This window comes from Saimiri boliviensis, chromosome 20 (assembly GCF_048565385.1).
Source record: "Saimiri boliviensis isolate mSaiBol1 chromosome 20, mSaiBol1.pri, whole genome shotgun sequence".
In the NCBI taxonomy this organism is placed as follows: domain Eukaryota; kingdom Metazoa; phylum Chordata; class Mammalia; order Primates; family Cebidae; genus Saimiri; species Saimiri boliviensis.
Window position 1 is genome coordinate 2,468,398 of NC_133468.1, and position 13,082 is coordinate 2,481,479.

Consider the following 13,082-nt stretch of genomic DNA (forward strand, 5'->3'; position numbering starts at 1 on the left):
CTAAAAATAGAAATCCCATTTGACCCAGCAATCCCATTACTGGGTATATATCCAAAGGATTATAAATCATTCTACTACAAGGACACATGCACACGAATGTTCATTGCAGCACTGTTTACAATAGCAAAGACCTGGAACCAACCCAAATGCCCAACGATGATAGACTGGATAGGGAAAATGTGGTACATATACACCATGGAATATTACGCAGCCATCAAAAACGATGAGTTCACGTCCTTTGTAGGGACATGGATGAACCTGGAAACCATCATTCTCAGCAAACTGACACAAGAGCAGAAAATCAAACACCGTATATTCTCACTCATAGGCGGGTGTTGAACAATGAGAACACATGGACACAGGGAGGGGAGCACTACACACTGGGGTCCGTTGGGGGGAAATGGGGGAGGGGAGGGGGGTGGGGAGGTGGGAAGAGATAGCATGGGGAGAAATGCCAGATACAGGTGAGGGGACGGAAGGCAGCAAACCACACTGCCATGTGTGTACCCATGCAACAATCTTGCATGTTCTTCACATGTACCCCAAAACCTAAAATGCAATTAAAAAAAAAAACTTTTTCCCACAAATCTTCATAAATTGCCCTAAATGCTTTCCAGAAGCTTTGCTGCAATACTGATTTATCTCATCATATGTCATTGTCAATGAATGGTTAGAGAAATTTATACAGGAGACTAGACCGAGGGATGAATTCTAACAACTTTTACTGAAAAAAGAATCTGTGGAGCAGGCGAAGCGGCTCACGCCTGGAATCCCGGCACTTTAGGAGGCCCAAGCAGGCAGATCACTTGACCTCGGGGTTCAAGACCAGCCTGGCCAACATGGTGGAACTCCACCTCTACTAAATATACAAAAATTAGCCATTTGCAGTGGTGCTCCCCAGGGATCACAGCTAATCGGGAGGCTGAGGCACCGGTACCGGGCTACTCCCTGCTCTTGATGGCGCCACATACACATATCACAGCTTCTATTAGGAGCAGGGTCCCCTTCGAGCACTCACAGCGGGTACTGTGTGCTATCACTGTGTTTCCCCCGTGTCCCCAGAACACAGCTTTGCCTACTGGGCCTCAGCAGAAACCAGAACCTAATGGAAGTTCAGTAGCCTCAGACACTGAGACCAACAGACTGGATGCTACTTGACTGCAGGATCTTATACGGTACAGAGAGGATTCCTGGAAACATGGATTTAGCCTCTTGATGAGAAAAACAGGTGGTTGTGTGCCTGTGTCAGAAATCAATAGGCGGGATTGTAACCCCAGTCCCACCCCCACCTTACTGCAGACATGGAACAGTTGCTAAATACTTCGTCCTCTGTCTTCCATCTTTAACTAAATGTTAAAGTACCCATTTCTATTTTCTACAAGTATGGGAAGGATAAAATTAATTTTGATGTACAGAGTGGTTAGTTTCTCGAGACAAGACAGGACATCATTCATCAGTTTCATGGTGGTGAACCTGTAGAACTTACTGGATGTCTGCAGCTGATAGTTCTGGAAGTAGGCCACCTGGCTCAGAAGAAGTCTATTTTTGCTGGCTCCGAAATTCAGTTTGGTCTCTTCCTGCTGGGAGTAGGAATTCTCGATGGTATCTGGAAAGTTCACCTCTGTGGTTTTCGTGGAACAAGTCCTGCCAGATGTCGCCATGCTGACATCTGGCAGGACTTGAACTCACCCCAGGTAGAGCCAGAAACTGGGGAGAAGAAAACCAAACACATGATGGGTTAAAAACTGGAAATCAAATAGGTTTCATCAGGACTGGGGGATGTCAAGAACTCAAATTCTTAACTTACCGTTGAGAAAAACTTGATCCTCACAGCACTTTAGGGTCCTTAACCGCAAAAACAAGGTTCGCAATGCTTCAGCTGGGAGCTGAAGGTGCCACCTCTAGCTCAGACTCTGACAAGAGTGTGGGAGATAGTGGCCTGTGTACCAGGTAACCGTCTGCTGTTGCAATAACAGAATTAGAAGCTGGACGTTGTCATGGAATCTTAGGAGCCCTTCATTCCAATTGCCCAGGGTTTGCTAAAACACAGGCCTCCTGGTCTCACCTGAGGTCACGACCGATGGGGACCATTCCTCTATCAGTCACTCTCAGTATTTGTGTACCCTTGTTACAATGCCACAGTCCCACCTCATTCCCAATACATCTCAGCATGTGCCTCATTTTTTATCTCTTGTGTGTATAAAATTGTAAAGGCAGAAACAGTTTCCCAACATGTGATATTTTCTTAATGCTAGTCAAGAAGTCAGTCACGCCTCCTTCTCATATGTGAAAACAGAATTGAAGGCTTTTCCACAAGTTTAACACATCATCCTATTACACTGCCGTGATAGCCTCTGACTCTTCTGCAGTTTTTTCTGTATCCACTAGAAAGTGAATGAGGAATTCATTTTTTAAAAATGTTTTCTTTCCTGGCTCAATATTCTTCTTGCTGCATCCCATGGTTATGCTGATTTATATTTTCTTACTGGCAGATATCACTATACTGATATTTGTGGCAGAAGAGACTTTTCATCTCACTTAAGACCAGTTTGATGCTCCTATATCCAAAGCTTCCTCTATATGGGATGATTTGTTTTTTAATGTGACTGAACACTACCTCTCATTCTTTTCACTTATGGATGTCAATTTAGTCCCAGAAGAGCTCTTTTCAAGGTGTCAAGTCATGAAAATCATTTTTATAGAGATGCCCTGAAGGCATATGTGACCATCTATCTTGGGAAGTCTGGTAAACCTGATATGATTTTGTTGTTTTCATTTCGTCTTTCCATATATTGAAAATAACAGGGCCATGAGCGGTCCTTATGGAAGACCGTTTGAGAGATATTTTTCTGAGTTGGTCTAACGCCGTTGATGTGTGGCTGCATCCCACTAACCAAACACAGTAAGATCAAGGTGATGGTCAGGGGTGGTTGGTGGTCCTCCGGGTTGCTGTGCAATCGAAGGTGGATTGGAGATGACAGGAATGAGTAGGGAAGAGTCATCCCCTGAACCACCTCCTCACTTTCTCAGCTTTCATCGCCACCCAGGTTTTGTGAGCCTGGGACTTGGGAGACTGTTCTGTAGCCCAGGTCTCCTGTGTCTGGCTGCTTCCTGGGCTTGCCTGAGTTCAGGGTGCAGTGGGTGTGACCCTGGGCTGCCCAACATTCATGTGGAAGTGAAGCAAGGAGGACTGGATCAATCATTGGAAAGCGTGCTTCTCTACAGCCCCCATCATCCTCCAGCAACACTGTGAGCATACTGCTTTCAGATACATCAAAGCCTTTATGTATATACATGTTCTGGTGTCTCAGAAGCCTGACATTCTGTGGCAGAAGGAAAATGTCAGGTTTATTATAAAAATGACGAAACTGCAGGTTCACCAAGTTATGTGGCTTACTTCAGGTCACACAGGGATGAGTTTCGAGCACTGCCAATAAAAGCAATCACTAGGATCCATGTCATTCAGTAAATATTCATACAATTATTCAGTAATTACTTGTTGATCAATTTGTACCAGGCATTTTGCTCAAAACTGTGCACATATTTGGACAGCATATCTTCATCAGAATCCTCCACGTAACGCTGTTATCCTAAGAATCAGGTAAGAAACCTGAACAAGAGGGATAGCAAATCATGAATTTGGCCATATTTCCATTTTTTGGTTTCTGTGATGCTGGACAAATGACCAGAATGAGTCACAGAAAGAGTATTGATTCCTGTATCATCTTCCAGGACAGAGGTGTGCCCTCCTAGCATATTGGGATCAAAATTCAGAAGTGTCTGCAACCTTGCTTTAGCAGTATGGAAAATCACCTCTATTTTCCATGGAATTAGACCTGGAATTTCCCTGGACCTTTGGAATATACAAGAGAAGTATGAGACTTGGGTATTTAACTTGACTTAATTCTTGACTGTATTTAATTCTCTCTTCTATGGAATGCCAATGATTCTAAGACTTTTGCTTTTCTTTCTTTCTTTTTTATTTTGAGACAGAGTCTTGCTGTCACCAGGCTGAAATGCAGTGATGCAATCTCGGTTCACCACAACCTCTGTCTCTCGGGTTCAAGCGATTCTCCTGTCTCGTCTCCCAAGTAGCGGGGACTACAGGCATGTGCCACCATGCTCGGCTAATTTTTGTGTTTTTAGTAGAGATAGGGTTTCATCATGTTGGCCAGGATGGTCTCGATATCATGATCTCGTGATCCGCACACCTCGGCCTCCCAAAGTGCTGGGACTACAGGCGTGAGCCACCATACCCGGCCGACTTTTACCTTCTTATATGAACAATACATGTTTTATGAAGAAAATTTTACTAATAGTTCTATTTAGAAAGAATAAATATGAGCTATAGTTTAGGGTTTATGCCTGGGACTTACTATTTTTATGATTTCTGTTTTGAGATTAAATTCTCAGGTAAATAGAAAAATACTTATTGCTTATGAAAGCAAACTAGTTACTGGTTTGAGTTTTTGACACAGAAGCACACACTTTTGACTTCATCTTTGTCTCTCCCCATCAGTGCCGCTCACTGTCTCCCAATAGGACCTGGCCACGCCCCTGCACTTACCCTCGTCCTGCTCAACCATCTCCATGCACTGTCCAATTCCATCTGTGATTCAGGCTCCTCCCAAGGCTCCCTGAAATAGGTACAGGTCTTGGGACATCAGACACACTCCAGGCACAAAAGCAGCCCATACTGTAAAGCGGGCAGCTGTGTTCCTGCTTCCCTGAAGTTGGCAGTGATGTCCTAGGACAGGAAGAAACACTTTCCCTTGTTAGGGGGTCTCTTCTTCGTGTCTCAGGGCCTCTGATCTAGTGAACACAACTGTCCTGAATGTGAACAAACTTGCTAAATTCCTGGTTTCTTGCTAGGTGGCTAGAACACATTTATAAGACTTCCTTACATACTCATGTTTGCTGAAGTCTGAATTCTTACCAGTATGATTCCTTTTCTTGTAAGGGGCAGCTTAGGGAAGATTAGCCCTATTGCCATGCAAAGAGAGATAAAGTGAATTTCTACTCAAAGCAATCTTGAATTTGAAACTAGGTCTTCCACTGTTTCAAAGCTGGCCTGTAGGTCCAACTGTGGACATATGTGGACATCACATCTTCATCAGAATCCTCAGGCATGTGTCCTCAAGGGCTTGTGTGTCTGCTGTACTCAGCATAAAGTTCTCATTATGGTAAGTTATAATTAACTTACCAGAATATCATTCATTATCAAGATAAAGTTATTTCTCATTATGGTAAGTTATAATTAACTTACCAGGATATCATTCATTATCAAGATAAAGTTATTTATCATTATGGCAAGGACAAGTTTAGAAGACTTATTAAATTTACTTCTTTATTTCCCCAGCTGGAAACAGTCTATAGCTCCTGATATCATCACTGTCCTCTGAATACCTTGGCTGCATTAACTGCTTTGACTCAACATGGAGCTGTGGTGTTGGTCTACTGTACCTCGAGATGCTGAAATATGGCTGAAGTCCAGGGTCACTGGCCCAGGACATCCACTGCAGTCATCTCATGAGGCATGGGCCACTCGTTCCAATGAACTTACCATCACTACACTTCTCATGAATCAGCAGTCACTAGATTGAGAATTCTGTGAAAGCTGGGATCCTATTTTACTCACCTCTGTGGTCATGGTCCTTAGCTAAGGGCCCAGCACAGAGGGGCCTCTCAGCAGTGTTCATCTATGATTGAATAAAATGCATTACAAACCTCCAACCCTTTCACTACATCTCTGTCCCCAGTGTCTTGTAAGGGATGCTCTTTCTCTCAGAGGCTGCAAATCCCCTTCCCTAGAGAGGCACCTGCCTTACACCATCCCTGCCCCAGAATCCTCTCCTGTGGGAGCTTCAAGGAAGACTAGTCTGTTCTCAAAATGTTCTCTTAGGCTTCCCCATCATTAGCAGCAATGTCCTTTGACATCCTCTCCCATCCTCTGAGTTCCCACAACACCTCAGTTGGGTAGAACGACCGTATCTTGTTCAAATGACCTGTTTGTGTTCTTCCACTCACTGGCTTGAGTTTCTTTAGAGAGACATTAAACACCTGAATCCCAAGTGCTTAGCACACTATAAAGAAAATTACATGCTCAATAAATATTTATGAGAAACTTCTCTCAACTGAACGTGCAGAGGAATATTATTAGTATCACTGCTTCATAATCAAGCAAGGGACACTTCCTCTGGCACCTGACCTAGGGCAGAGCAGTTTAATGTGAGAACGGACATCCCCAACCCTTCTCCAACATGGTCATTCCCTCTAACCCACACTGACCTGAAGAGCGTCCACTGCTACGGCAGCAGCGACGCTGAGGCTCCTGGGTCGGGAGAGTGTTCATCCAGGACTGAATAAAACTGACTACAAACCTCCGACCCTTTCTTGGAGTTCAAGCTGCCCCTCACTATAAACCAGCTCTGATCTAACCTGTGGTTCTCCCTGGCCAGAGGCAGGAGACTCCTGTCGAGTCAGTTTCTCTCAGTCCCCACTGCTCAGCTCGCACTGCTCCTTGAGGGTTTAAATGATCATAGCATTGCCATTTCCCCTGAGGCTTCTGTCCTGGTTTGTCCTTATTCTCCCTTCTTTGGTTTTCATTTACCAATGGCTCGTCCTTTGTGGATTATTCTCATCCCCTAAACCTGTTGACTTTCTTTCTTCCACCTGTTCCCACAGCTCTGGGATTCCAGCGTGTAGACTCAGCTCAGGCTCCTGCAGGAGACACACAGAGTCAGGTCTCAGATGAGGCTCCCAGGCAGTATTGAAAAGCATCTCAATTCCTCAGAGGCTCAGAGAAAACAGAGCGGGAAGGGAACTCAGAGAGGTACAACAAGCCTCTATCTTACTGATGAGGAAACACTGAAGCCCAGAAAGACTGAGACTCTCCCAGGCTCCCTCCTCACCACTTGGTGGCAGCAGATCCCACACAAGCCTTGGCCTCAGCCTCCCTGTGCAGAGCAGGTAACTCGCCCTCCCAAAGCTGGCTGCTGCCGTTCAGAAAACTTTAGATGAAAAATAGCAGTTTCCACTGTGAAAACAAAAACGGTAAAAGGTCCTATCCTTGGACAAACCCTTTATACCAGTTCCATAGTCCTGGCATTTACACTCGGTCAGCTGTCATTCACTGGCTGCTAGATTGGGGCAGGGATCACACAGGACTAAACAGTGTTTCACACAACCCTGCTTTCCCGGCCTGGGCTCTCAGCTCCTCCATTGTTCTTCAGAAACTTTCTTCTGCTGTAACTGCTGGAGAGTCCAGGCCCTCACGTGGGTCATTTCTCCAAGAAGATCCCTGTTATTTTCTTCCTCTCTTGGAGATAGACAGGGCAGAGATTGGTTCTGGGACTCCACAGTCTTAGGTTTTCGCCTAAGCCAGCCAGGGCAGCTGAAAGCAATCATGACTGCCAGAGGTCAGCTCAGTGAAGAGGAGCACGGGCTCACAGGGACAGCCCCTCGTAGAGACGGTCAGGACCGTGACACACGCAATATCTGACCAATTCTGCTGGGATGATGCAACAAGGATTAAGTGCAGGATGCTGCCACAAGGAGAAAAGGGAAGAACCAAAAGAGTAGGGGAAGAAGGAAAATAAAATGTTTTCAATAATGATGGGAAAAAATGCAGAGCCCGGAGCCAAAGCTCCCTGTCACAGAGGGTTAGTTCCAGGCTGTGGAGCCTAATCAGGAATGAACAAGAATCACTAGCAGTGTTATTCTGTGACTGTTCCACCACTGCACACTGAAGACAGATAAGCTGTTTGTTCAGTTTCACGGGTCAACAGGAGTAAGGGAATTATATCAAGGATCTGTACTTGGGCCAGGCTTGGTGGCTCATGCCTGAAATCCTAGCACCTTGGGAGGCTGAGGGAGATAACCCCTGAGGTCAGGAGTTTCAGATTAGCGGGTCCAACAGGGCAAAACCGCATCTCTACTAAAAACACAAAAAAATTAGCTGAATGCAGTGGTGCATGTCTGTATTCCCAGCTACTCAAGAGGCTGAGTCAGGAGAATCGCTTGAACCCAGGAGGCAGAAGTCGCAAAAAGCCAAGATCGCACCAATGCACTCCAGCATGGGTGACAGACCAAGACTCACTCTCAAATAAAAAGAATCTGTACTGAACGGACACCCTCAGAAGCCTCATTCACACTTGGTGTACATGATTTAAATGAGATTTTAAACTTCTGATCAGATTAAAGCTACATAACATTTTTCACTTTGCACTAATGCATAATGACAGGAAACTTGGAAACCTTAGGTGAGAGGGTGAATGCCTTTTGCATCTGTGAGGAACGTGAATGTCTGGGGCCCAGAAGTTGAACTGTGATAGGTGGAATTTCTAAAATGGTCTCCAAACATGCTGTACCCTTATCTCTGGAACCTGTTAAGCTGATGAGACATTCCTGTGATTACGTTGTTACAGGGCAGTCATATGATTTTAGAGTGATATGGTTTGGCTCTGTGTCCCCACCCAAATCTCATGTTGAATTATAATCCTGACTGTTGGAACTGGGGCCTGGCAGGAGGTTATTGGATCATGGGGATGGTTTCTCATAGCTTAGAACCACCCCCCAAGTGCTGTCGCATGATAGAGTTTCCATGAGATCTGCCTCTTTACAACCATACAGCACTTCCCCTTTCTCTCTCTCTCTTTCTGTCTCTCTTGCTTTCTGTCTCTCTCGCTCTCTCTTTCTCTCTCCCTCCCTCTCTCCATCCATCCCTCACCTGCCAGCCCACAGAACGATGACCTAATTAAATTTCTTTTCTTTATAAATCACCCAGCCTCAGGTCATTATAACATTGCAAGAACAGACTAGTTCAAAGGCTAAGATTTCCTGAGTGGGCCGGATCTAATTACATCACTCCCTAAGTGTCACAGATTTCTCTAGTGGGTAGGAGATGGGAGCTGGAGAAGAATTCCATGAGCTGTTGTTGGTTGGAAGACGGGGAAAGTGAGAAAGAATGCAGATGGCCTCTGGAGTCGGGTGTCTCCTGGCTGAGAGCCAGGAGGACTGCAAAAGGATGTCAGTCTTCCGCCCACAAGAAGATGGATTCTGCCAATACATCTGTAGTGAACTTGGAAGAGTGTCCTGAGCTCTAGATGAAAAACACAGGCAGCACATAACTGGATTTCAGCCTCCTAAGACCCTGATCAGAGAACCCAATCACTCCTGATTTCTGTGGTTTCAAACCACTAACTTGTTATAATGTGTTAAGAGGTAGCAACAGAAAACTAGTTACAGGTGCCTATCTGTACTCTTTATATTTTCACATACATGTATGCTAATCCCTATAAGCATAAAAAAGAAGAAAAAAAGCAAAGAACTACAGTAAAATGTTATACTTACCTTTATGGGAGGACTGCAAGGGCTGTTCCAGAGCCCATGCAACTGGAAGAAGATAATGTAGGGCATTTCATGCAGGTGAAAAGTGTCTCCTCAGTGTTACCAACTCAAATTCTGAAAGAAAAAAGATGGTAAAATACTTAACTGCCAGCCAGGTGTGGTGGCTCACGCATGTAACCCAAGCACTTTAGGAGGCTAAGGTGGGTGATTACCTGAGGTTGGGAGTTCAAGACCAGCCTGAGCAACATGGAGAAACCCCATCTCTACTAAAAGTACAAAACTACCTTAGCGTGGTGGTGCATGCCTGTAATCCCAGCTACTCAGGAGGCTGAGGCAGGAGAATTGCTTGAACACAGGAGGCAGAGGTTGCAGTGAGCCGAGTTTGTGCCATTGCACTCCAGCCTGAACAACAAGAGCAAAACTCCAGCTCAAAAAAAAAAAAAAAACTTAACTCGGCATAACATTATCTGCAAATTCATCTTCTGCATTTCTAATAGAAGATTTTCTTTTAGGTCTTTCACTCACGCTCACCAGACAAGGTTTGATAGCAACTGCCTGACACCGGCACAGATGAACCAATTCAAGGAGAGCAATAAACGGGACGACTACTAAGCTCCCCCAGAGAAAGTCCTTAGAATAAAGTATCTTCTCTAGTTGCCACCAGAGCAAGACAACGGTCCATTGTATAAAATTCCAATCTAATAAAAGCTGAAATGGAATGTTGTCTGTTTTCCAAAAGTTTATTTTGTTCAGGCTCCATCGTGGTGACCAGGGATTGGAAAATGACTGCAAAGAGGCTCTGGGGAATCTGGGGAGCGAAGAAATGTATTCTAAGAGGGGACTGAGGTGATGGCTGCAAAATTCTGTATGTCTACTGAAATTACTCAATGGTACATTTGCAATTAGTGACTTTTATTACAAGTAACTTGTTAAATGAAATTCCTGGTTTCTACTCCAACTTGTAAGGGGCTAGGAGGTCACCACTTGTCCTCACAACAAGAAGAAAGGTGAACAAACTGAAAATTATCAACCCTGTTACCAGAGGGACTAGAGGAGAGGTCACAGGGCAAACTGCCATGCTGAAAACAAGACACACAGGCAGATACAGGGAACAGAAGCTGCTGAAGCCAGCAACTGGGAGGAGCGCTTCAATGGTCCTCACAGATTACTAGAAGCTGAGGGTGGCCTGGCTTGAGCATTCAAAACTCCTTGGGTCTCAGATTTAGTGGGGATCTCACACTCTTCTAAGTGTTACCACCAGGAGCCCAACCAGGTTCTCATTGTAAAGATCAGAAAAATCCCCAGAGAACTGACACTGCCCACTTCAGTACTAATTATAGAGCTACAGTAACCAAACAATGTGGAAATTGGTGAAGAAAGAAAAAAACAGACAAATAGGTCACTAGAAAAGCATACAGAGCTCAGGAATACACCTACACAGATACTCGACAGATCTTTGAGAAAGGCACAAAGGCAGTTTAACAGGGAAAGGACAGTCTTTTCAACAAATGGTGCTAGAATGACTAGATATCCACGTGTGGAAAATGAATAAATCTAGGCAAAGATTTTACACCTTTCACAAAATGGATCTTACACCTGAATGTGAGGTGCAAAACTGTAAGACTCCTGGATTATCACATAGAGGAAAATCTGAGTGACTTGGGATTGGTGATGACTTCTCAGATACAATGCCAAAAGCATAATCCAGGAAAGAAAAAATGGAGAAGTTCAACTTCATAAAAATTAAAAACTTCTGCTCTGTCAAAGACATTGTTAAGGAAATGAATAACCAAGTGATAGACTGGGAAAAAAAATGGCAAAATACAGATCTGATGAAAGACTGGTGTCCAATATATATAAAGGACTTTTAAAACTCAATAATACAAAAGCAAAAAACCCAATTTAGAAATGGGCAGAAGACCTGGATACTTCACCAGAAAAGATATATGGATGGCAAATAAGCATATGAAAAAGATGCTCAAAACCATGCGTCACTAGGAAACTGCATATTAAACCAATGAGACGCCACTACACTATACTATACACCTAACAGGAAGGCTCAAATCCAAACAAGTGACAATACCACAGGCTGTCAAAGACGCAGAGCAATGGGGACTCTCACTCGCTGCTAGTGGAAATGCAAAACGCTAGTCACTTTGGAAAACAGTTTGGCAGGTACTTTTTAAAATAAAAATAAAAATAAAAAGCTAAACACAGCCTTGCCACATAATCCTGAAAATAGCAGTTTTAGATACTTACCAAAGTAATGTGAAAACATGTTCACTCAAAAACTTGCATCTAAATATGTACAACAGTTTTACTCATACTTAACAAAAACTGAAAGTAACCAAAATGTCCCTCAGTAAGTGAGGGGCTGAACAAACTGTGGTATATCTGTACAAGAGAATAGGATTCAGTGATCAATGAAATGAGCTAGCAGGCCACGAGAAGACATGGAGGCACTTTAAATACAGAATGCTAAGAAGAAACTAGTCTAAAGACTCTACACACTGTATGATTCCAACACTAGGACATTCCAGGACAGTCAAAATGGTAGACAGTGAAACGCTCAGTGATTGCCAAGTGTGCAGGAGGGATGAATTGGTTGAACACAAGGAGGTTTTCAGCAGTAAAAATCTTCTGTGTGATACTGTACTGGGGATTCATGACATGGTAATTGTCAAGCCCCATAGAACTGTAAAACTCAAAGAATGCACCCTAACGCAAACTATAGAGTTTAGTTAATAATAATGTATCAATATTGATTAATCAATTGTAAATATATATCCCAGCAGTGCATGATACTAATGATAGAGGAAACTCTGTGCTAGGAGATAAGAGAGAATAGGGGAATTCCCTGTACTATCAGCTCAATTTATCTGTAAACCTAGAATTCTTGTAAAAAATAATGTCCACTACATTTTATTAAAGTTAGGATGCAACACCCACAAATCAAAATTGTGGTGGCATCCTTTTATGTGTGGTTCATACTGGGTGTTGAGGTGCACCAAGCTGGAGTCAGAACAGTCGGAGACATCAACGCCTGTGCCTTCAACCACTGGCTCTGTGGGTGTCCCTGGAATCCAGAGGGCAGATCAGTGAGCCTGAGACAGACTCAGTGCTCCAGATAGTGCAGGCTTCCGGTAAGGACAGGGAGAAATCATCTCAGGGCAGTAATATGGCCGATATATATGTTATTTTCGACGTGGGTGAATCTTGAAGTCTAAAAAGTATTTAACTTAGAAGACAGAAAATCTCTGCTCATTATGTTAAGAATAAATTTAGAGGCCGGGCGCAGTGGCTCAAGCCTGTAATCCCAGCACTTTGGGAGGCCGAGGCGGGTGGATCACGAGGTCAAGAGATCGAGACCATCCTGGTCAACATGGTGAAACCCTGTCTCTACTAAAAACACAAAAAATTAGCTGGGCGTGGTGGCGCGTGCTTGTAATCTCAGCTACTCAGGAGGCTGAGGCAGGAGAATTGCCTGAACCCAGGAGGCGCAGGTTGCGGTGAGCCGAGATCGCGCCATTGCACTCCAGCCTGGGTAACAAGAGCGAAACTCCGTCTCAAAAAAAAAAAAAAGAATAAATTTAGAATCATTGTTACACTTACATCTTTATTTCCCTAGCTGGCCAGGACCTCATCAGTAGCTACTGATGTCACTAGTGTCCTCTGATCACCTTGGCAGTCTTCACTGTTTTGACCCAACAGGAACTGAGGTGTTGCTTGTACCT

At 44.1% G+C, this 13,082-nt stretch overlaps 1 protein-coding gene across 15 annotated transcripts in view; it reads right to left on the reverse strand.

Moving 5' to 3' along the window:
* The window catches only part of LOC104649923 (uncharacterized), a 67,063-nt gene that overhangs the window by 40,872 nt on the left and 13,109 nt on the right, over window positions 1–13,082 (reverse strand). For 6 of the 15 annotated variants that reach the window (XM_074390495.1, XM_074390490.1, XM_074390489.1 and 3 more), the window contains 2 exons: window positions 1,808–9,462; window positions 1,487–1,707 (listed from right to left, as the gene is read on the reverse strand). In XM_074390495.1, coding sequence (XP_074246596.1) covers window positions 1,487–1,661 — 175 coding nt within the window. In that variant the 5' untranslated portion in view covers window positions 1,662–1,707; window positions 1,808–9,462. Of the gene's footprint in view, window positions 1–1,486; window positions 1,708–1,807; window positions 9,463–9,632; window positions 9,751–13,082 lie in introns of those variants that run through there. The other 9 variants (XM_074390500.1, XM_074390497.1, XM_074390492.1 and 6 more) reach the window with 9 other exon arrangements.